We start from the raw sequence: 26,560 nt of genomic DNA, 5'->3' as shown, positions 1-26,560 counted from the left end.
CAATGGAATGTCTAGTTAGTCACACACAGTACTGTAACAGACAAACTTGACACCAATTAGAATAGCACAGAACAGATGAGAGACTGGCTGTCTTTATTGCTTCCTTTCAAACTGGGTCAGCATTCCAGAGTGATGACAAAATATTTTTTTCTTTGAATTTGTTTTAGTAAGAAATGGGCCAATGCAGTTTGAAGTGGAACAGGCAATCTACTGTTCAGATATTTAGAACCAAAAAGCATTACTATTGCAAATTGTGTGTGTGGCTAGGGACAATGGAAAAATCACTTATGTGCTAAAAGCGTTTACATGGTGTCAATACACTGAAGGTATCTGAAAGAAAACTGGCATACTTTATACTGGGGCCAGGATGCAAAACAAACATGTATTAACTTTCTGCTTTGTATCTTGGCAAATTTCTGTGTCAAGTCGTGGGGGGGGGAGGTGTGGGTGGGACTCCTACATTTTCAGTTAAAACAGATGCAAGGCACAAAAGTGCACTTACACAATTTTAAAAATATTCCAAATATTACAGGTAGAGATCCGTTATCCAGAAACCCGTTATTTTATGTTTACATGATTTTCTAGTAGCTTTAAGGTATAAAAATGATCCGAAGTATGGAAAGATCTGTTATCTGGAAAACCCAAGGTCGAAACTGACTGTAGGTTTCACTTCTTTTGGTTCTTCTGCAAAAGATTTTCTATTACAGTAGACAAGGTTGCTACAGGCTCTGTGAAGCATCATCAACACCGTACATACAGCCAGAGTCAAAGACAGCTTACAAACCATGTCATATGTGATAATGAGCCCTAATGCACCTCCAACTCAAAAAAAAATCCATCTACATAAAAATTTGTGAAACAAGTAGCTATATACCAAAAAAAATTAACCAATAGCAAGTAAATAAATTTCTATAACAGGAAACAACTATAACAAATTACATAAATGTAACTTCCTATATCCTGTGTTGGGGGAAGAGGAAGATTGCATTTTTCCTGAGAAAAGGTGGCCTCCCAGTTAGTGGGGTATTTAAGTTATATAGGCATCACAAACTTTATAGTTGTTTGGGTTGATTCTGGAAGTACAGAGCAGGCACCTGACTCTTGAGAATATGTACATTTTTGGCAAAGTGTTTAGGCCATGTTATTCTTTGTTAAAACAAAAAAACTTTACAAACATGCCAATATTTTTTTCATGATCAAATTTAGATCACAGTGGCCTTTAGGTAAAGTAAATACCTGAATTTATGAAGGGGTGACTATATTTTGAATGAAAAGGGTTAAATACAACCAAAATGGCTGAGCTAAAATTTAAAGTTGGTGTTCACTAAGATTTAAACTAAAATAAAAGCGTGCCATTCTTTAGATGGCAAGAAAACAGCTTGTGCTAATGTGTTTCTATTAAAACTACTAGCCTGTAAGCTCAGTCTAATAAATGAAATGTCCATCAGCTTTATTACACAACACAATAGATCTGTAAAAGACAAGTCCTATACTGAATGGATTGATGCATGCATAAAACATGACGGAAAGTTGTAGGGAAGTAGGCAAAACAAGACAAATGTAAAGAGAAAAATGGTTTTGAAATAAGTCAAGATACACTTGATAGCTCAGTGCAAAAGCCTTGCAGCAGCTGTAGCAATTTACATTTATAGAGGAATGACTTCATGTCAGTTATAGACCTTGATGAGCAGTCATCTCATTTATAAAGAAAAAAAATCTTAAATTTAGTTTAAAATACAATGACTGATTTGCTGGAAATCCAGACAAAACTGGAGGTGAATGGCGCAAGTCAATCACCAGCTGTTGCGTCATAGCTCACCCTCTGACATCAAACGCCGGCCCTAAAATGTCATCAACACGCCTCCTGGAGTCACCTGTCTTAATCCCTGCCTGGCCTTTCTTCTTACGAAAAGTGGCGACCATAGAAGGTGCTACTGGCACAGATTCAGTTACATGTATAGACTACACTTTCACAAGACTAGTTGCAGATACAACTTTCTTTATATCATTTCTTAACCCTCATATGTAAAACAAAAGCTTAGGTTTCAAATTGTTCCTGGCTAAAAAAGTTAAAGGAAAACTATACCCCCCAAACAATGTAGGTCTCTATTAAAAGATACTAAGTAAAACAGCTCATGTGTAAAATGTAGAGATACCAGCCCAAATCTGAAGGGATCCAGATGCATCTTGGACGAGCCTGCCTCACCCCTGGTTTTGCCCCAGGCCTGTCCCATGCCTCACTGCTTTAGATGGATATCAGAGAACTTAGGATGACAATTTTCTGCATTTCAACGGAGTGGGTAAGTTAGGTTTGGGTACTAATTACTCAAAGTGGATAACAGACCCTGTGGGTGACTGGAGGAGAAGGCTTAAATCAGGGTAACTCAGGTGAGTTGACATGTCTGTTTGCGATGGGTTTATATGACTTTTTTAAGGTACTACTTTACACAATATTTTAATTAATCAATAATAATAATAAGTTGAGGTGCAAAATACTAAATCAGTTATTTGGGGTTGCAAAGCCGACATCCAAAGTTTATTAACGTCCCATGAGAAAGAAGTTAGAAACCTAATGCCATGTTTTACATAACTACATTTTACACAAACCATAATCACTTAGCTGTGCAGGTAAATTTCATATCTCTCTCATTAGTCTTTCAATATCTGTAATATTATTGTATTCAATTTACAATAATATTCCAGATATTGAAAGACTAATGAGAGAGATATGAAATTTACCTGCACAGCTTTTAAATAACAACAAATTATTTCATACTAACCCCGATCCTGTGGCATTGGTGACTGGCTCAATGCAGGAAGTGAACTGGATTCTGATTGGCTACCTGGAGGCTGTGGGGGCATTTGGCTTCCTACAAAAAAAGAAAATATAACATCACACACATGAATATTCTTTTTCAAAAATATACCACTGACCATTTTCTAAGGGCAAGTCTGGACAGCACTGGCAATAGCTTTCGACTCCGAGCAAAAAGTCCTGAGCTACATTGCACATTTGTTTTCAGTTGAAGGTTATCTATGGCATTTCCCTTGTGTTTCATCAATCAAAATGAGGTTAGAGAAGTTTGGAATGGTGGTGGTGGGGTTGTCAAAGTAAAGACACGTGATGGAAATGTTGCTTTTAGGTACAACTAATCCAAAGGATCCTTGGTCACAGTGTCACTCGTGTTATATTATGCCAGGGTCCAACAACATAGCCATAGGCAGTTGTCTACTGCAGTTAGGGTACTGGATACTAGGCAATAGAAAGAATTGCCCCTTTTATTACATGCACAAGAAACCTGAATGTACTATTCTAACTGCCTAATACTTGCTAAAATATAGTACTATTGCTTGGTGATTTAATTTTCCAAAACAGAGAACAAATAAACCTAAGCATTATTGCCATGGCATTGCTTTTAAACAGGTAGTTAGTAAATAGTAATGACTGATTGTAAGGTGATCTGTAGTAAACATAGCACCTATACAGTCATAAATGGTCACCCTGAATGGGAAATGTACACTTTTGCTACTATAAGAAAAGGAATGTATTATATGCTTATTGAGATGAGCAAATTGAAGCCCAGTTCACTTTTTGGCTTTATGTACCACAAAAAATAGTACATTTCAGGCAACATTCTTCTTCCATTTCAGTTTAAATTCAGCCCTTCTGATAAGATGATGTCAGCCTTATCATAACTGCTTGCTGCAGTACTAACCTTAACAAGTCTGTTGATCATGCAACTAGAAAAATGACAAATCTTTCTTTACACATATTATATAAGGCAGTGCTGTAGAAATGTAATCTTATATTTTTCAAATGTCATCATATTATCTAATGCTGTTGGCAATATTCCTATAGGGCATTTTCATGTGAACGGAGTTTCATTACAATTAGCACTGGATAAAAGGTCCAATGAAGGACAAGAACTTGATGCATTGCTGGTAGGAGTTAGGAGAGTTAAACTTGAAGGGGGAATATGGCCTATAAAATCTGCAGCCTAGGCATGTACCTCTTGTACCAAGCCCATACCTTGCAATATTTTGGAAGTAAAAAGAGGGAAATGACGCCCATAGACTTGTATGGCGTTATGCGTTAAAAAAAAAAAAAAATTTTTTTTTTGATGCCCATAGACTTTAATGGGCGTCGGCAACATTTAGCCAGTGGCGGATTTCTGGCGAAACGAAATGGGTCAAATTCGCCCATCCCTACCTGTTCTGTGCTCTCTGCTAAAAGCCAATTAAGTGAGAAACTTTGTTTCTTCATCTGGCTGTTCAGTGCAGAGAAAATAGGGACTTTCCAATATAAATGAGGGATAGCAGGTTGAGCTGTCAAAGAGGGACTGTCCCTCCGAAAAAAGGGACAGTTGGGAGGTATGCCAACCCCTAGTTCCATCCCTGGAAGGATTTCCTAACTTTAAACATAAACCTTATATATGTGAATTGCTTACTGTTCTTCTGTACAAATTCTACAAAAAACTTCCCCAACCTGTTTTGTATTCTTCCTGACCTGTCCAAACGCTTCCTACTTTCCAGATACACTGCAGATATTGGGACTCATGATCCACACAACTGACAGATAAGACTGCAAGCACTGTAGAATATGTTGGCAATTTATAAATTTGTTATGATTATTTAAGATTATAGAAGATATAACAAGCCAAACGATAGTTCTGTGGCCTGCAGCTCAGACCTATATTTACAGAGACTTATTGCAAAAGAGAATACAATAGTTTACTTGTATGCATTTCGTATGGAAAGAGCCATTGCTAATAGATTGGTTATCCTAAAGCTTATTGCTATACCCAATTTTTACAAAAAATAAAGAAATACTTTTTGGTTTTTTTACAATAACTTTATTATATGATGCCCATTTCACTTTAAAGATATAAAAAATAGATCCCCATTTTTGACATGAATTTATTGGATTGGATTTATATAAAAAAAGATGCAAATACACTATCTGAACTATTTTTTTATGACTGCCTTTCGGTCCCCCAGCAGTGCTAACAATTAATGGGGCTCCAGATATGTAACACTATTCTCTATACATTAAAAATGAATACTGAAATAATTCAGGCAATTGTCTTGGCAAAATGTAACATTATTCCATGTATAAAATATCTGAAGAGACACTTCTGTAATATTACAATTGTCAATGGTTCTTTTTCGCAGATTTACTGGTATAGAAGTTGCCATAGTGATCTCACACCATTGTCAGGAATAGCAAATGCTCAGCTACACAGTGTAAAAGTGGAGAGTTAAACCTATGAACTGTTAAAAATGCATTTGTCACTGTACAGCAGAAGATAAAAAATGTCAAATGTTTAAAGGAAACGCAGAAGTGTTTTTCTATGGAAAAAGCCACAACACCAAACACGAAGTACAGTATAATATCCAATCACGGGGCATTCAAATTTTTCACTTACAGTATATAAATAAATATGAGGGATTCCACCTTTTAAGGGAAAATAAAAGACTTTCTAGATCTTTTATCTAGTTTACCTGTTCATAGTTTACCCATAATATATCATATTTGCCAGCCAAATTTCAACCTTATTAACTACAGATTTTTCTTTATCAATACGTAAACAAAACCTATACAGCATTAAGATCACAGTATACGCTGTATAACTTCTTAGTTGTTATGCTTATGTAGGTCATGTAGAAATGCATAGTCTTTAGTAAACATGACACCACTGCTAAGCATGTGCCCTGGCATTGATGGCAAAAATACTATTTGATTCCAATGTTGTGAATAAAGAAGAAAGAGAAGATCAAAACATGGTATTTTATCTTCAGTAGAGATGCCAAACCTACAAGTAACTTACAGTACCCGCAGATAGGTTGTTCTCCGGAGGTAGAGAGGGTGGCAAACATAGGGTACATCCCCTAGTGTTATCCAGAACCCAAATAAAAAGTTTGCATCAGCCAACCACTGAATTTGAATATAAAGCCTACTTTTGTATCCTATTCAGTAATGATGGAAGAGAGGCTCCAGTGGTCTAAACCCTTGAAAGGTGCAGTGAGTAAGGCAAAAACAATGAACGTGATAACTGCCTTGTATAAAGAACTGTAGTTGCACAAGCCAGAGAGGAGCAGTAGTATGAGTATCTAGTGGTGCCCACCAGCAGAGGGACCTTGAGTGGATAGAAATATTAATTTCAGAGACAGAATTTCAGAGACAGAATGTGTGTTACTGGTCATTTACAAGAAAAACACAAGACAAATACAACAGGACAACAAACTGCATGACACATAAGGCCCTGTAAAATGTGGATTTTTGTCTACTTACAACAATGTGCAATGTTATTTATTATAAAAAAAGCAGCTTTTTACTATTGAGAAAAATTATTTTTTATTGAAATGGTTAATAAGAAGATCACTGACTGATAGAAAGAGTCAGAAGAAAGAGGAAAGGATGGTAGGAATTAAAAAAGATACTGCAGTTTAACAATGGAACATATACAATATATTATACTATATACTGTATTCTCTTCTGTGCACATCACCAAAGGAGAAGTAAAAAGTAGAACAGACTGAGTCTGTTAGGAACAGAAAGGTCACCAGTATGGCAGAAATATAATTCAAATCAATTCTTCTGTGAGCATGGCTTACTTACTGTCATACATTGATAAGGCACATTTTTTGATACATTACAAAACTGGTCTGTAGAGAAATACATGATTATGCAGTTGGAAGCCCAAAATGAAAGGTATCACCTCTTGAGGAAAAGTATGCTTTTAAGAAAAAAAACATAGCTACAGGGCTCAATGTCAGGTTGCAGCTGAACAGTCTAATAAAATCCAGGCACACTGCGTTGAGATGAGTACATAATTGTGCCACATGGAACATACACACAAATATTTATATACATATATAGATAGTCTCTAGAAACTACCCTGCCTCACTCACTGAATGGGACGGAAAGCACCTATGCCAGCACTGTGAGGTTTTTTTTTTTCATTCAAATGAATGTGAAGTGGCTTCTTCACCAGTAAATTTCAGTGTGCCATCAGCCTAAAGCCCTACAACAGACCAGAAAGTTGCATGTTTATAGATAGCTATGCTGCATATGCCCCTTTAGACAAGATAATTACAGGTATGGGACCTGTTATCCAGAATGCTCGGGATCTGGGATTTTCCAGTTAACGTATCTTTCTTTAATTTGGACATGGAAAGACTACATTTTGCTACCATGTTTATAAGTTAAGCACATTTCCCCCACCCAAATGGCATTATTTTTACTGCATATATCTCCTCTGTTTGCCAGCATCATTTAATTTCCCTAAAACAAACAGCAGCTTTCACATCAACAGAGCATGCTCATGAGCCAACAGCCAAAGGAAATTTCTGAGGGAGGGGGCAGAGCGGGTTAGAGGAGGAGAAGGAATCCTACGTGATTAAGGGAATGTAACAACCAGAACAATCAGAGTGGCAAGTAATTACAGATTTCAAAGAGGCTCCTCAGTCATTACATTTTTGCATGGGGGTTTACATGAGGACGCGATGCGCAAGTGCACATGCGCCAAGGACGTGCAAGCGCGCATGCGCCTGGGACACGCAAGCGCGCATGCGCCTGGGACAAGCAAGCGTGCATGCGCCTGGTATGCAAGATACTGCATGTATAGGTGAGCAGGCAGAAGAAGAAAAAAATGCTGTCACTGCTTCTGGAACTAGGGGACGGCATCGGAAGAGGTATGTGCCTGGCGCCCCTCTACCTTTGCGCCCTAGGCACGTGCCTCTTCTGCCTACCCCAAGTTCCGGCCCTAGATCAGAGGGCCCTGTTCATAAAAGCTTATAAACTAAAGTGCGTAATTAGAGAAAATAAGTTTATTGACATTTGACAAATACTAATACCAGTTACACTTTCCTTAAACCTTTCAAAACTATCCAGTTATGGTTTTTGATTAGAATAGGGGTTCCCAGGAACCTTTCAAACACATCACAATCCTTTTTCTTTGTAAATGGCACAAAGAGCTGAGGCTGAGAAGTTGAGAAGTTGTGTCTCAGCAGCCGAACGCTGGTGAATTTTTGCTAGTGTTACATCGGCTGGGCAAGCATTTCATAGCGAATTTTTCTCTAGCATTCGTTTCTGGCTAGCAAAACTTCGCTAGTACTCTTTCGTTTAGGTTAATTTGAATAGGACAGGTACCTAAAAGTCGTATGGATATAATGTTTGTTCAAATGCTTGAAGTGGCCACTTTTTCAAACACATGTCCAATGAGCCATAATAAATACGAATTTTCGCTCAGACAAACAATCGTTACTAGTTATGTCGGAAACTCATAAAAGTTGTTAAAAACGCTGGCATTTTTTAAAGCAGGATTGCCTTCAAAAGTCCTAAGATAAGATTTTTGTGTTCATTTTTTTAACCAATTTGAGGGGCATGCCACATTTGTTTTAGGGTGGGCTCATGTCTAGGGCATTAGAGGATCTCTTTACCGCACCCCCTGCGCATGCGAGCACACACATGCACCATGTGTGCGGGACTCTGGGTTCCAAATGCAGTTAGGATGCGGCGCCCCTAAAATTTCGCTGCCCTAGGCCCAGGCCTTTGTGGCCTCGCCACAAATCCGGGCCTGTACCCGCCCCATTCAAATTGGCCTAAGCGTAAGAGTACTAACGAAGTTTCATTAGGCAGAATTGAACTCTAGAGAAAGATTGCTAAGAAATGCTTGAGCTGACGAAACTTCGCCAGTGTTTGGCTGCTGAGACACAACTTTGCATTTAGTGAAATAGAGTAGTGGTAAGGAATTTACTCCAGACGAAGTGGCGCAAAGTGTGACGGAGTGTTTGCTGGTAAAAATTCGCCATTTAGTGAATTTGCCCACATGTGTACAAAGTTGGGGATCAATATTTTAAAGCATACATCCTCTAAAGTTATTCTCCTATCTGAATATCGGGGATTGTTCTGAAAGATCTGTGGAAAAAAACCATGGTGTGCTTGAAAAAACAAAAAAACAACAAAAATGATAGCAGAATGCATCAGTATTTTATTATAATACATTTGTCCAAGAAAAACAGCAAATTTATAGCAAACTGTAATGGATTCTGGTGATCTTATCATCATTTATTTATATAGCGCCGTTAAGATACGCAGTGCTTTAGATGCCATCAGATTAGTTCCATTATGAGCTACCTTGACCACAGGTTTAAGTAAAACACAGGTTTGGTATGTAGAAGGTAATGGTCGGTAAAATTGGCTATAAATGACCAAGACAAAATGGCTTCAACAGGAACGGCCATGAGAACATGCTACAGTGACTAGAGTGAGAGTAGGTCTGAAATGTTGTCATGACTCGAAGGTTTTTAAATATGTTTTTTGTGTGGTGTAATTCTGTACCTTTTTAAATTTGAATTTAGCAAAATACAAGTTACAGGGATTGTGACACATTCCAGTTTTAACAACACAGCATTAAATGGACAAAATGGATTAAACGCACTCTTTTTGCCTATTAATTAATTTAAAAAAATATGTAAGGTTTATTTTATGTTGGACACTAAACTAGATGCCATTTTAACTTTAGCACTTCCTGTCCATTCATGATCCTGAAGAATTTCAAAATACCAGCTTAAACAAATTACCTGCCCACTGAGAATCCCCTGATAATGAGCTGCCCAAAGGCTACTGCTTCAAGTAGGGAGGGTTTTGTTTGTTCAGTGAATATAGCCTAACACTCAAATTAATGCTTTATAATGGCAAAAAGTAGCAAAACCTTTTTTTTTTATAAAAATTATTTATAAAAAAGATTTAGCAATGATGTTTTAGGTGTGTACAGTGCAGCACTGGGAAGTTATAAGATTTGTATGCATGCTACAAATTTATAGTCCATCACACAAAAACCAATTGTGATATTTGCACTAAAAATTGTGTAACTGAGAACAGCAAAGAGTATGTGCAGTGAATTAGCAGAAAAGTAGATGGGGAGCTACTGGGCCATCTTATGAGGCACAGGTCTTCTCTGCTAAAGGGCTGTGGTTGCCTTGGGCTGATACAAAACCACATGCCAATGTGCAGCATCTCTAGGCTACTTCTTCACATTACATGTAATCAGGGGTGCCCCTGTTTTAAGGCAGGGTGAGAACCTTTCAGTAGCAGCATTGCCCAGCTGGTTATGAGGGGTGGTTATGGGAACAGAATCTCCCCTAATTTGCATCCGAACTATGACCAGCAAACTTCCTCTTCTTGAGGATTTGCCATGACCCCTAGGTGCTGCTTGGAACACACTGAGCATGTGTACTGTAACTGACATTCACAAAATTGGCTAAAAAATTTAAGATAGCAGCCTCCTTTTCCTAACTTTAAATGCCTGGATCATTATTATAGGGATGCTGATGCCTTTCAGTATATAAAATGCAACATTTTTAGCCTTTTCATGTTTAAGGTTTAATTCTCCTTTAACTCAGCGCAGTGGAAGATTAATTTTCCCTTTGATTGCTTAACATATTTTGATAAAGACTGTAATTTTCTTTAAGAAAATATTTTTTAATTTACAGTAAAGGTGAAATACAAAGCCACCGCCAGGAAGATGATTTAAAGCTTCCCAAAGCCCACGCTCAGCAATCTCTCTCTTTCAGTGACCTTGTGGCCCTGCTTAATATTTAAAAGGGTGCTGAGCTGCTGAGGCGAAGTAAGGGAAAAATGCTGACGAAAGGCTTCTGTTAATAAAAACAGATAGAAACAGAAAAACAGGGAAGACAGGGAAAAATAGAGCCTTGAAACCGTTTGGCTTATTTACATTTTGCTTTGTTAGTAAACTAGTACGATTTGGCACTGGAAGCAAGACAAATGAAATTAGCATTAGCTACGTTGTCTGGCAGCAGCCGTGCATTTTGATGATGTGCTAAGTCAGCTCTTGCTCCTTTTGCCTTCCATGAAATCAGTCATTGTGCAAGGAAAGTGAAAAATAACCTAACTACCGCTATCCGTTTTTCTCTTAGCATCAGACCATATTCACAATGTATATTTAATGTGGACAATTACTAATTTAATTGCATTTAAAATGAAAAATAACCGTTGTGTTTACTTTATCCCTTTCACACAAAGTATCAAGAATGCTAAATAACATTCTGAGCCCTTATGCTTAGCTCACAAGATGCCACTGTGATACTTTTATGCAGATCATGTATCATGTAAATTGTAAGTCAAAGGGGAATTCAGTCAGAAAAAACATGTTGGTTTTGCTACTATAATGCCAAACAAGCCAATATATTTATATGACACTTTAATTCCACTATGGTTTAAAATAAAACCTGAAAGTAAAACAAGAATCTTTCTAGGACAGGCAGCTCTGCTATGAACTAGAGTAGAGTGGAGGACATGGATATCTATCTAAGGTCAGCTGTACATACATTATAATTATATATATATATATATATATATATATATATATATATATATACACACACACACACACACACACATTATTATGCATGATTAAAAGAAATGTGAACACATAAGAACATAATGTAAGAAAAAAAATCTGATGTACATCCCAGTTACCAAAATGATTAACGCCATGAGCTCATACCACCACAACATTACAAACAAGATCTACTTTGGAATGGCATTTGCTTATACAAAAGATGTTCAACTGTAGGCTTTCTAAAGGATTTTTATGGCCCCAATCTATGCTATAATTTTACTGTAATCAGCCCCGAAGAGTTGGTATGCCGTACCAGTATTCTACAGGGAAATATTATATCTCCTACTGTAATATCTGTATTTGTTCATTCACCATAGACCTTTTCATGTAAAATGTAAGGCAATCAATTTGTTTACATCTATGTTGTGCACTTCATTCTACAAATATAACAAATTTCAGTGGTTACAATCTAAGGGGCATATTAATCAAAGGTCGAGGTGAATTTTCGAATTAAAAAAATTCGAATTTTTAGCTATTTTTGTGTATCTCGACTAGGGAATAGTCCAAATTCGATTCGAGATTGAAAAAAAAAATTGAATATCGAAATTTATCATGTACTGTCTCTTTAAAAATTTGACTTTGACCATTCGCCATCTAAAACCATGGCATATTGTTATTTTAGCCTGTGGGGGACCTCCTAGAACCTAATTGGAGTCAATTGGTGGACTTTGAAAAAAGGTTTTTTTTGGGAAAACTTTGATTCGCATTCGATCGAATGCACTATTACTTCGATTCATACGATTAGAATTTGGCCAAATACGGACCTATTCGATCAAAAATGGACCTATTCGGGCAAAAAAAAACTTCGACTTACTTTCGGTTGGTCTTCTTGAATTTGAATTTCGAAGTTTATCCAATTCTAAATGTCAACCCTTGCTAAATATGCCCCTAAGAGTAAGGTGACATGATTATATTGATATATAAAAAAAACACGTTTGTACAAACTGGTTCTCGTTTCCTATGAACATTTTTAAACAACTCGTATAGGAGCTGTTTGGGCCTCTATGTAGGCTGATTGGGCCTCTGTGTACCTGAAATGCCAGGGCCTACTTTAATTCTCAGTCCGGACCTGGCTCCCCGATACACCCATTCCTGGACTTTAGTCTACTTGTTACCTGTCCATTGCCCTGTCCCCTCCCCTAGTCAATAGTATTATGATGGAGAGGTAGCAACCCTACTTATACCCCTTGTAAAGGGGTATATTAACATGAAAACATTAACCTACAGAGTCTAGTCAAACTACTGATGTGCTTGAAAACATAATCTTATAAACAAATATACATTCACCACACAATGTCAATCACTTACCGGGTATACTAGCAGGGGATATTGGACCGGATCGTGATTGGTTGCTCCCAACAGGTGAACCCACAGGGGATGGTGATGGCCCCCCACCCTGAAGGCTTGGGAGATGTGGTGAGGCATGGGGCGAAAAGGGTGACTGCGCAGGATTGCTCTGTTCCCCCTGGCTGCTTGTAGAACCAGAAGCGCTGACTGCTGAGCTTAGCGTTGCTTCTGTCCCTGTTGGCAAGTCGTCAATGGAGCCAGATAAGTCCTACAAATTGAAAAAGATTGGTTTTTAAAATGATACAGATCTGCCCACACTTCCTAACCAAAAAACCTAAGTTATTACATACGTGCCAGTAAATTTGTAATACTAGCCCTACCTAATTTATATTGGCCAAGTTGCAACCATAACCGTGGATAATTTTGATTCGATTAACAGAGAATCAGATTATGATTAAATACATTATATAAATACTTTTGGCTGATTTGACTGCACTGGCATATCTTAACAAAAATCAGTTTTACTGGCTCATCCCTGATGCCTCTAAATGTCTTTCAATCCATGAATGATAACCACAAGTTTTTTCTTAAATACAGTAACAGATTCTGACCAGATTTTATTTTACAGAAATCATCCACTCCTATCAGATGGGATGTACAGTACTCAATAGTATTCAATAGAATAGCATCAAATAAAAATGGCAGTGTTATATCTAAACATAAAAATAGTGCCATTCAGGTAACAGACAAGATTGCTTGGAAAAACGTTATATAGTTTTTGTGTATGAAGAATACTGTTGAATACAAACAGAAATAAATAAAAGTGGTGGAAAGCTCAAGAGAAAGAACGCCTGGCTTTTCACAGTAAACCTAAGCTAACTTTAAAAGCTGCAACGATACTACACTGTGAATTACATAAAAATTCTAGTTTAAAGGGCATCTGTTGCCAAAAAATATTATCCCCAACCAAAGGTACGGACTAATAGAGTCCGTACTCTTCCTGGGGGATAACAGTAGTTTTTTTAAAAATGCAAGGGAGCACCCGGTAAGAGCAGCCATGTTGGGGCACACGCATTTGCATAATGAGAGAATGCCACAACTTGGTCATTATACTCACGCGTGTGATGTCAGAAGTGAGTTGTGCGCGGGCGCTCTGACAGACGAGGCAGCTCGCACTCGGTGTGCGTGTCCCAGCACTGGGGGGGGGGCAATTTATTTATTAAAAAAAAGCTACTGTTACCCCCAACCAAACAATCCAGATGTTTTAGATTTGTGCAATTTTCGGTGTATATACAGGTATGGATTCCTTTATCTGGAAACCTGTTATCCAGAAAGCCCTAAATTATGGTTAGTCCATATCTCTCTTAGCATCTATTTTAAGCAAATATTTTTTTTAAATGATTTCCATTTACTCCATAATAATAATAAAACAGTACCTTGTACTTGATGGTTACTACCGGTAAGCTGTCCTCAAATCTGCATTTATTTAATGTTTAAATGATTTTTGGTGATCCAAACTAATGAAAAGATCTCTTATCTGGAAAAGCCCAGGTCCTGAGCATTCTGTATAATAGATATTACACACACACAGTAGTTTATCGTAGAACACCCATTTTACAGTTTTCTTTACTGTGTTAATAACAAGGGTTAAGCATTGTATTGCAGTCACATGCACCTAAAGCTATAAGCGATTGGTACATGACTCTATGAGATGCAGACTAATCAAAATGGACTATTTAAAGACAGAACTATCGCAAAATAAGCTTGTGGTTAGTATTTTAAACCTCTTAATTTCATTAATAACATTCACAGAGGACCAACAACCATTATTGGGAACATCAATACTTTATGTAAAATCCAAGATAAACATTATTTAAAATTAAGGAAACAATCCATTAAAATGCATTATAAATTGGTGGGACCACAAGAAACAATATATAATGTAGGAAAACGTAACATCATAGTACTTAAAATTGAGGTTTCATTATTCAGCACATATATTCAGCTTCTGTTTGATAAATAGCCCCATTTATAGATGGTGAGTTCTGTAAGCATGTTTTGTTATAATATTTTATGTTAAGTCTAACATTTATTCCATTCTCGTTGGGTAAATCTATGTATAAATTTATGTTTCCCCTGTAGCTTTTTCTATTCATTGTCTTGTTAATCCCCTTAAGACACGAGTTGGACTGACTGCTCCCATGTATTTCTGCAAAGCCTTGTAGGGATTTTCTCCCACAAATCTGATGTAATTCATTCATAAAAGCAAAAAAAGGTCACGTGAAGCCACAGTGTGTAGAGCCTAAAATATATGGGGGGGGGAAGAAAAGCAGCATGGGCAGGCAGCAGGCATTCTCTAGTTTTACAGCAAAGACTGACCTCACGTAACCTTGAAATGCGATTATTATTACTATTCACACAGGGAAAAAGAGGGATTTCCTTGAAGGAGATTTGCCATGGAGAAACATAGATTCTCAGCCAAATAACCTGACAATGCAGGATGCATGAAAGATGACTCGCCAAAAATGAAGCCGGCAAATCTCTCTTTTCCATCAAGCAGTAACTGAAAACACATCACAGCCGCTAGAGCCATGGGCTGCAAAAATGCTTACGAGTTTGCCGTGGGCTAAACTTCACATCTGTGTTAATTTGACAGTCTTGACAAGCTGATGTGTGAAATTGCCAAGGGTTTTTCTTGACCTGAAAGCTTTTCTCCCCCCTCACCATCAGACATTTTCATTCAGGGGAAAAAAAACATCGGTTAACAATAAAATGTGGGGGTATATCCACTGTACAAGCCATAAAATACAATTACAAAATAATTTAACAGTAATATGCAAACAAATATATATCTTGTCTATAGCCTGCAATTATATCATGAGAGCAGATTTCAATTACCTTACACATTACATGCTTCTCAAGAGTCCTGTCTGCTGTGTGCAGCGCTAATATGTATACAGAGCAAGCAGTAATTTTCCACAGCAGTACTGTATTGAAGGATAACACTATAACTCAACTTACTGGACCAGAGGATAAAAAAGACTGCCAAGAATTGTTTAGTGTCACAAATACAAATATTGCACAACATCTTAACTCAAACAAATACCATCACACAGTTTCCAAGTATCTACAGTATACAAACTGTATCAGGAAAATCAGTTGAAGCTGGGGTAGATGAGATACTTCTAAGAGGAGCTTAGTTGGTTTAGAACAGTGTGTCAGATCTAGTAGTGATGTGTGGGTTGACCCAAAACCTGTGATGACCCATGGGTTCACCACTGCTTGGGTGGGTACAGGTTGAAATTGCGGGTTGGGTTCGGGTCAGACTTTTAAAGTTACATTCCTCCACTGCTCATGATGATTGTCTTGGAACAATGGGTGCGCATAGAAGTAGCATAGAGAGCAAGATGACGTTGGTATGGGTTGGGAGTGGGTCCTACAATGCAACATTTTGCAGGCTAGGGTTGGGTGCGGGTTATGGTTTTGTGGATTAGGGTCTGCCTAGGGAGACTCAAGCATGAAGCATAAGGCAGGTTAAGCATCTAGCATAAGCCACACTGTACAGTTAAAATTCTATTCCTCTCACTGTTATGAACTTTATAAAAGCGGACTGAAACAGAAATGATGTAACTTGCCGATTTACGCAGTCTTAACTCATAAATTAAAGCTAGTATAAAACACAGCCTTGCATTGTCACCAGGGACACTTTTCAGGGAAAACTGTAGGCAGCATTTCTCAAGGAATAATTGCTAATTGCTGAAGAAGCGCTAGGTGAAAAAATGCTTTTGCCGGTTACATCTCAGTGAAAAAAATTTCACATTGGAGTCATACACCAATCATCTCGACTCCTTACTACATTATATTGCTTGGTGGGGTGGATAATTTAGGCCAGCTTTCAACTGCCTTCACTATTAACGTATATAACGTACACCATTATCGTAACATTTTTCCTTCTTGCTTTGTGTAAGTCATAGCATTAGTAACTTGAGCAAGCTACATCAAATAAGGCCACATTAGGCAACTGTAAGCCTAGATATTGCGTATCGGGATTACAGGATCACCGACGCAAGCAAACAGGAAATAGTTTGATTTCCATACTGGAAGATTACTAGGAAAGGACCTAAACAAAGGCAGAAAGAAAAATACATGAAAACGTGAAATTGCGAGCTAAACTGCTTAGGTTAGATCTGTCCACAATTCATTTCCAAACTGGGTGGCACAGCAGGGCCGGGTCAGGCCAGCTTGGTGCCCCAGGCAACCAAGCCGGCCACATTGCCCATCCGCAGTGAGCCACTACGTGAGAGAGCATCACCCCCTCCCGGTGCGCTCGCGCATGCGCACTGACACACGCGTCATTCATTGGAAACAGCAAAGCTGGATTCAGAGGCCCGAACTGGGGTAGGCAGTAGTGGAAGGTAAGTGCCTGGCGCCCCCCAAGCTTTGCGCCCTAGGCACGTGCCTACTCTGCCTACCCCTATTTCCGGCCCTGTGGCACAGTATGTAACTGGATGTGGCCATAAAGGAAAGCACAAATGCAAATTTTTAATTGAAAAATGTTTCACATTGAAAATAAGCAGTATAGACATTATGATGCTGGCTTACAAAGATATACACAATTTGGAAACCATTTAGAGTCTTAATAGCCACAGTGAGCATCTAGCTCCCTTAACTAAGATGCCCTGTAACAAATGCTACTCTAGAGAATAATTCAGTCAGCAGGGCACCAGCTTATTCCTTGTTTCGAAGTACAATCAGATATATGATGGCTGCTTAAAAAATCCAGCAAGTTTTTAAGTACAGTAATACAGTTAACCAAGGAAACTAGAACAATCTTAAATTTACTACAGGGAATTGTCAGACCGGAGCAGACTATATGGCTATTTTAACAATGATAAACAAAGCTGATATTGTGGTAATTTCCATCTTCATAACCAAGTGACCAGAATAAATCGAATTAGCAAGCACTCCTCTGACCACTGTTTTGTATTATTTAGACAGGCAAGTTCTAACAATCTATAGCTTTAGCATCAACAACTGTGAACAACAATGAATATCACTGACCTAAAAATTAAAGTCCACAATAAATGACAAGGCTGCTTGATCCATGTAAATTGGAAAGCAATTTTTTCCCCAAATATAATTAGATTATTGGGTTTTTCATAAAATAATAAAAATTATAGAGCGAATAATCAAGACTAAAAATAACCTCATGCAAAGTGACCTATAAAAAAATTTGAATGAACTGATAAATTAACTTTCAGTAACAATACCTTGCAATAGTGTGATCTTATTTGAAATTTTGTGGCTACATCTAAATACTGGGTGATGAGTATGTGTGTTTTTTTGCATACAGGTATGGGATCCGTTATCCGGAAACCCTTTATCCTGAAACTCCAAATTACAGAAAGGCCGACTCCCATTGACTCCATTTTATCCAAATAATCAAAATTTTTAAAAATTATTTCCTTTTCTCTGTAATAATAAAACAGTACCTTGTACTTGACCACTACTTATATATAATTATTGGAAGCAGAACCAGCCTATTGGGGTTATTTAATGTTTTAATGTAAATAATTTTCTAGTAGGCTTGTGGTATGAAGATCTAAATTACAGAAAGATCTGTTATTTAGAAAGGCCCAGGTCCAGAGCATTCTGGATAACAGGTCCCATACCAGTATTAGCTTTGAGTTTAAGGTGACCATTTTTATATTGTACTTTGCCCTTGGTGCCATAAGATACTAGCTGTATATTTATATTTATCATTTGTATGGACTAAAGAAATAATCTTGGAGAAAAAGTAGGTTAATGTTTCTTATCTATCACAGCAAAAGAAGTCACGGAGAGTTCTAAAAAATGAAAGGCATGTGCTTTATTTTGAACTTGTTGCATACAAAAAATAGGTACATTACTCTACAGAAGAAGAACACTAGCCATGCATTTCTTGCTGTTAATGGTTTTCAGAACAAATGTCTAAAGGTATACAATGGTTAAAAAAGTATGTATGCTCTAACATTACTCTGGTTGTGTTATCTGCTGAGGAATCACTCTAAAAACAATTTAAAGAGAAAAAAAAATAAAGCAGCAAGTTGTTTTGGCTTATATTGCCTTTGCCACTGTGTAAATGACACCACCATAGTGCTAAACAGATTTGCAAACAGATGTAAAATGTTCATCTCAGTCCTTAATGGAATGGGTAAAGCGACAAAATAAATGGGAAAAAGCTGGCAGTAATGCAAAGGAAAAAGCTAAATAGAATATGTTTAACAGCATTAGATCATTTGCCGGCAGATTAGAGCTGAAATCACAAAAACTGCACTGTTTGGCAGTCTCCAAGCACGAGTGTCCTGGGATTTATCTGGCATAAGCACTGAATCAGGTCACCGTCAGAAAGAAGGGAACAAGTCTTTTCAAATAAAGGTTGTAACTAATTATAAGCCTTGCACAGATTAATACACATGCATTAGTGCCCATCACCAGACACACAAGTGGCTCAAGGCATAACACTGGCATTCTGGAACCGCCTATTATATTGTTGCGTTTTTTTGGCAGCTTCTTGACATCTGACCTAACAAAAACATCAAATGTAAGCATGAATGAGTGATTAATCTCAGTCACTTTCAGTGTTATACGACTGCCTTTCAAGTGTTTATCTTCTACAATTTGGGCAATAAAATGATAGTAAGTACTTTGTGGGAAAGAGTGATAATGCTCAGAAAACTCCCTATGCACAGCACTGCTTATAATGCCAGCACTTAAAAATACATTAGTTGTAGATTTTCTGAATACTATTATAGTTTCTACCACATTACCTGGCTTCCTCAAATACCGGGGCCATACAATCCCTTTTTTGAAATCCGGGTCACTTTAAATAAAAATATGCTGAATTTAAGAAGTGATTACAATGTAATTCTCCTACCGCACACCTGTAGTTCACCAATCCTGCAAGCTGGTGTTGCGTTCCTTCCGTTGACCCGGCCGGGTCCCTTAGCAACCAATGTGTAAAAGAAATCCGCACACACACCGATTAGTGCAGTCGGGGATTATCCCCTTTTATTCAGCCACCAAACATCAATGTTTCGGGGGGGAACACCCACCCTTCATCAGGATACAATTATTTGTGCAGTCACCCATTTAAACCCAAAAGAAAAGAAGGCGTGGGAAGTTGGGTTTAAATGGGTGACTGCACAAATAATTGTATCCTGATGAAGGGTGGGTGTTCCCCCCCGAAACGTTGATGTTTGGTGGCTGAATAAAAGGGGATAATCCCCGACTGCACTAATCGGTGTGTGTGCGGATCCGTTTCTTTTACACATTGGAATTTAAGAAGTGCACTACAAATAAGATTTAATTTTTTTCAGTTATAGAACTATTTTGATGCAGAGGATACATCAACTGAAAATTTAAAATACCACAATGGTTAATGGGCAGATAAACAGGGTTATAAAATGTATATAAATGCTGTGCAGCTTTACAGTCTCATATGCATCAAAAACATTTCAGATCAAACAAAATATATGTATGTTCAGGCACATTCTTCAGCAAAGTCTTGCAATATGAAGTTTTCTCCATGGACACAGTTACTTGCTGCATTTAAAGATGTGATGCCTTGCCTTGGAATAGCCTTTTAGTGACATCTGGCCATTTTCAACAATGTTACACAGGGGTGGACATGCAAAAAATGTAAACGTAAAAAGGCAAATCCATCTACAGGTATAAACTTTGCTTTTCATAGCACCCCAGGCCCACAGGAGACACAATGGAATCTCATTGCAGGCAAATCTGTGGAGAAGTTTGTGTGCCCACATGTCAGAAGTAGCCTAGGTCGGCTTCCGGAGAGGAAGACCAGGTGCAGGGTGTGCAACAGAGTTACGCCACTGAAAGCAGCTATAATAATATACTAAGGGGGTTATTTATCAAAGGTCGAATTGTAGAGATTTGAATGAACTCATAACTCAAATGGTTTTCAATTTAATAAAAAAACTCAAATGGAAAAAACTCTATCAGCGATTTTGGAACCCGAAAACTCGAATTGCTCGAGTTTTCGGCAAAACCCTCCATCATCATGAAGGCTTTTAACATCTTCAAATGGTTCAAGGGACCTCTGCCATTGACTCCAAGATCCAGGTATAATAAATCTCTAAAAATTTGAGTTTTTGTTTAACCTGAAGAATTGACTTTTGATCAAAAAAATCTTTAAAACTCACATTATCGTGTAAAATACAACTCAAACAAAATCTGCTCCCAAAAGTCAGCTTAAAGGTGAACTACCCCTTCAATAGTACAAATACTGAAAACTTGGAAACAGGGTTGGACTAGGCTGGCGTGACACCAAGAAAAATCCCGTTGGGCCCAGTCAGCCTCCTCCCTGGCCCCTGTAGTGGCCACAAGAAAGAAAAAGGTGCACACGAGGGGGGGGTTGCAGCTGGGCCCCCGGGGTGTGTGCGGAGGGGGGAGGTTGTAGCTGGGGTGGGTGGGTGTGTGTGTGGGCCGCTGAAGCAGCAGCCCACCTTTGTACATAAAATAATTTCTGCCAGATAACATATTTCAGTATTAAGAGATTAGTTTAACACATGTTTAAAACATAAATATTTTATTGTATGTAAATATATTGAAAAAACTAAACCAAAAAAAAACTGTGGTTTCTGTCATTTCCCAGTTTCCCTAAGAAATCATCAAGGGCTGTATGTTAAGAATCTTTGCCAAGGCACTGCATTGTCTAGACAGCAAATGAGCTTAATGACTTTCTGCTTCCTCTGAAATTAGAAAATATCATCCAGATGAATTTCAGTAGTCGGTACAGATAGTCTTCCATTATGCATGCTCTCCTGATATGCTATCTCTCTAGTATAAAGCATGGTGAACTTCAGTACATTATGATCATTGGCTAAATAAAACCTGAAGCAGACTTTTTGTTTTCAGCTGTACCACATAAATATTATATTCTCATCTACATTGTGTTTAGTATGTGTTGTGTACATTGTGTTTAGTATGAACTATTAGAAGTTCATATTAAAAGGTACATGTTTTAACTTGTAGAACAAGAGGGTGTTTTTAAAAAAAATTACAATTGGACAGCTTCTGCACCTAAAAATGGGATTGTCTGCAGGTTTTAAAAGATAACTATTCTATGCAACATTAAGGGGCACATTTACTTCGCTCGAGTGAAGGATTAGAACAAAAAATACTTTGAATTTCGAAAGTTTTTTTGGCTACTTCGACCTTCGACTACGACTAAAAATCGTTCGACTGTTCGACCATATAATAGCCGAAGGATTTAACTTCGACAGTCGAATATGGAGGGTTAATTAACCCTCCATATTCGACCATCAGTAAATGTGCCTCTAAGTCTGATGAGGAAAAGGGAGCTAGGAATCAAAGATATCAGACAGAACTGACTTGACAGACACATCTGGATCTTGTGGCCACAACAATAGGGCCTATTTATCATACTTTGTATTATTAATATATTCTTTTTTTTTTACATGCATTTATAAAATGTCAACATATTCTGCAGTGTTGTACAATATATAGTAAATAAAGTACCCCTGCTTGTAAAATATAAGGATATTATAAGTTACCAAGGAGTTTCTTGACCATATAAAAAAAACTTTATTATGTGAATGCTGCATTCACATAATAAAGTTTGCCACTGAAGATTTGTATTCTCCAGAATTCCATAGTTTCTTGCCAAGATAAAAACAACTACATTTACATATGTTTGAATAAAACTTCTGCTTAATAGACAGCATATTTTGTTGTATTGCTAATGACACAAATCCAGTGTCTGCACACAAAATCTAACTAAAGGTCTGTAAATCCCCACTTGTTTATTTTATCAACATTTACTGAAATCAAACCACAGAAAAAAAATAAACAAGAATGAAAGAAAGCGATAACAATTAGCCTAACCAGAATGCATTTATTCAATGGTTATTCGGGCTTATCTCCATTGCATGCATTTGTTTTATCAAATCAGAACAGACCAAACCTTTAGATATTAAGTAATCAGTTATGTGGTGTAACTCTAGAGGAAGCAGGTCCCCATTGTAGGGGGGGTGCGTGGAACAGGGGCTTCTATAATTGTAGAAATTATAGTAGTAGGCCTCCCGCCTGAAATTGCTCCACAGCAACTTGCCTCTCTCCTTACCAAAACTGAGTGGGCGGTACAAAGGGGAGCACTGAAGCAGCGTATTGCTATTGCTTTGTTCTCAATATAGAATATCTAACAAGTACAAAAGAATATACATTGGTTACCACAAATCTGTAACATGTTTGTGTCAGTGTGCATGACGTCATTACGAGGAACATTTGTAAATGCTCTGCATGCAAGACAACATTATGGATTGTAGGTAATTACATGTACTTCCTTAGACACAAGATATTGATTAAATGTCTAGAAAAACTATAATAATAGAAAACAAAATATGACGTTACAATTCTATTAAGTGTGAAAGTAGGAGAGAGTGGCTTAATGTAACAATAGGAACCTTTAATTTCAGTACGACTGCAAAATCCCGAACGGCAATTAACAGACCCCGATTCATGTCAACCTACTCTGATATCATTATGGTCAGAAAACAAAATTTCACAAGAGCTAACAAAGGCAGAAGGTCATAAATAAACGCAGCAGGGCTGACTTGCTAGATCTTCTTTTTACTGCTAGAGGCTATTACTTTGCCTTGGGCATCTCTTAGGTTCACTGCAGAGAACATAATATTTTATATTCTAATATAACACAAGCCAAGTTTCGGTAAAGACTTAAACTTTCGCATGTAAATATATGTGTATATTTATTTAGATTTGTTTTACATTTTGAAAGAGGCATTGCCTGCAGAGTTCGCACACAAATAACAAAGATTTTAGTGCATGGCAGCTTTTTACCAGATTTGAAAAAAAAAACTTCTTCCACAATAACAATGTTTACAAAAATTTAAACTAATTTAAACAGTGTCAGTTACAGCCCTAGAAGCCATCTGCTCTACAAATATTTATAGGACAAAGAACTAGTGAGGCTTAGAAGTGTTGAAACAATGTCTTAAAAATCAATATATAGGAATTAATCACCCACAGACTAAATTTTAATGAAATAATTTACATTTTTGAAAACATATGTCCTTTTTCTCTCTGATAACAAAACTGCTTTGATCCCATCTTTTCTTCAGGCCTTTACCAGGGGCAGTTTGGAGGTGAAAATACCAGCCAGGTGGCAACTCTAAAATAAGTTAAGATATGATTAATGCTTATTGGAGAGGAAGCGTTGATATTTTTTATTTAATGGGTTTAATAATGGGTTTATTTAATGTTTCAATGATTTTTTACCAGAGAAATTATGGTGATACAAATTATGGAAAGACCCTTTATTTGGAAAGGTCCTGAGCATTCTGGATAACAGGTCCCATATCTGTACCAGCATTTTCCTTTACACAGAGAGGTGTAGGTTGTGTAGAATATAATACTGAGTGGATCTGACCGGGTAATAGCAATGAATCTTACCTCTCTGCAGAAACAGATCAGTTTTCACTTTTCATACATGGTTGAGCAATGGGTACAATATATAACATACTGATTTTTGAATATACTTCATTCCTGAATTACTGTATATGCTCCTGAGCAAATTCTCAGGGATTCTTACAATATAGGTAAGTGGTATACTTTGGCAGTGTGATGTGCTAGCAATTTACAATTGTCCTCTGGGACATTGTAGAGAGATGGATTTCTTTTGATATTCAATGTAAATTTTCTGCATGATGATGCTAAGCTTTAACACATTAAGCAACCCATTCCCAAAGCCCATTTAACTAAAACAGCCTCCCGTAGTACATTTATGCCATAGCTTAACCTGGGTTTGTCAACACATTACATATATAGAGTGTCAGGTCGTAACGTATATTAGGGTGAATCTTTAAACACACACGTGTAGGGTGCAGTTTCCTTTATGATAACATATAGCATTGGTATATGATTGTTATAGGTACATATAAAAATGTGAAATTTGTATGTATGTGGCATTACAAAAGTTGTACATTTCTACTGCCCTTTAAAAGAGGACTAAACCCCTCCAACAAGAAAAGCCCCATCTACTACCCTAGATAGACCCCCCTCTCTGCTTCCTCCCTGCATAGTTCATTATTTCATAAAGTGTCCCTGACCAGCATGCTCACATATTTATGCAGAGTAGTGCAGCGGAGCTCACGGACGACATTTCCAGATCTTCTGTCTACTACCGTATTTGACGCATGCGCAGTTGGAGCTGTCCAGTATTCGTACTAACTTAGCATGCACCAAAAAGTTCAGTGAATGGCCAAAAGGGCAGGAAGAGGATCTGAAGAAGACAGAAGATCCGGAAGATGGCACCCATCAGCTCTGCTGCGCTACTCTGCATAAATAAGTGAGCATGCTGTTCAGGGACACTTTCTGGAATAATGAACTATGCAGGGAGGAAGCAGGGAGGGGGGGAATTATCTAGGGTAGTAGATGAGGATTTTCTATTGGGGAGGGTTTAGTTCTCCTTTAAATCTGTATGATCAAAGATTTGATAATCAATATCTCATAGTTCGTAATGTGTTCCATTAGCAAGTGATGGGAAACGTTGCTTGCTTTTTTTTTTTTTCTAACTGTCCCTATTTAGTTTTGTTACTTTGCATATCTTTGCATATCTTTGTTGGGGCATATCAGCAAGAAGGCTGGATTCAGGCATATCAGGGGAGTACCTGAGAGTGGCTGGAGAGATCAGAAGCATGGCCTAAAGAGTCCCAATGTTTAATTTGAAATTGTTAGGAAGTATGATACTGCACAGAGGGCAAGAAATGTCAGAGCTCTATTATACCAGGAAAGCACAGCTGGGTCATCATTACTGCAATTACCAAACAGCATTTACAGCTGACTTACTGTGCCTTAAGAGACTGGGAGCTGGTTGCTAAAAAGTCTCTAATTCTCTTAATTTTTGCAATTAACTGTTTTGCCGACAATGAGACCAGCAAACATTTTAAGATCTGGCTGATAAAGACGTATATTATTTAAAATCAGATATCCCAGCAAAGTGGATACGTCATAGGATTTTTGTTAGGTAAAACACAATCAAAGTTTCATAATTTTATTGTATACATTTTTTGTACTGTAGACTGCATTGATAGACTATTTTATGATCTGGGATTTAATGTTTTGTGAAAATTCCTGTAATTTCCCCCTGCCACATCGCAGTTGTGTAAATAAGACCACAGCAGGAAAAACCCAACTGTCAGATCAGGCCAAGTCAAACATCTGCCACAGCCAACATCCGGATAAGGTTAATAACCTGACATGTCCAGTCTCTGATGGCACGGGGGGGGGCTTAAAACTGTAGTTTCACCACTTCCTCATCTGAAAATGAGAATGTGGGCACATTCATGGGCATATTGACAACAAGCAAAAAATGTTTGTTTAGGACAGCAGCTGCCATATTAGCTTGGTGTGACATCACTTCCTGCCTGAGTCTCTCCATGCTCATTCATAGCTCTGGGCTCAGTTTACAAGAGAGGGGAGGAGGGAGCAGAGCCGGGCCAACCCAGCCAGGCGCCCTAGGCAACCTGGCCGGGTACGGCGCCGGCTGAGTGCGCATGCGCTAAACTTTGTGCGCACATGCGCAAAGGCGCAATTCCAAAAATATATGTGTGCAAGTCGGGAAGAGACGGGAACGGACAATGGGGTAGGCGTCAGAGCAGGTACGTGCCTCGCACCCCCCCAGCTTTGCGCCCTAGGCAGGTGCCTACTCTGCCTACCCCTAGTTACGGCCCAGGGAGGGAGGAGGGAAAAGAGAGGGGGAGAGGGAAGCAAACTGAGCATGCTCAAGCCCTAGCTAAAGAGGTTTA

General features: G+C 37.9%; 1 protein-coding gene across 7 annotated transcripts in view; it reads right to left on the bottom strand.

Moving 5' to 3' along the window:
* The window catches only part of arid1b.L (AT-rich interaction domain 1B L homeolog), a 229,256-nt gene that overhangs the window by 59,340 nt on the left and 143,356 nt on the right, over window positions 1–26,560 (bottom strand). For all 7 annotated transcript variants that reach the window (XM_018263082.2, XM_041562762.1, XM_041562763.1 and 4 more), the window contains 2 exons: window positions 12,735–12,981; window positions 2,781–2,870 (listed from right to left, as the gene is read on the bottom strand). In XM_018263082.2, coding sequence (XP_018118571.1) covers window positions 2,781–2,870; window positions 12,735–12,981 — 337 coding nt within the window. The remainder of the gene's footprint in view (window positions 1–2,780; window positions 2,871–12,734; window positions 12,982–26,560) is intronic.

Source organism: Xenopus laevis, chromosome 5L (assembly GCF_017654675.1).
Source record: "Xenopus laevis strain J_2021 chromosome 5L, Xenopus_laevis_v10.1, whole genome shotgun sequence".
NCBI lineage: Eukaryota > Metazoa > Chordata > Amphibia > Anura > Pipidae > Xenopus > Xenopus laevis.
The sequence above is the reverse complement of the archived record's forward strand: the minus strand, read 5'-3'. Positions and strand labels throughout refer to the sequence as shown.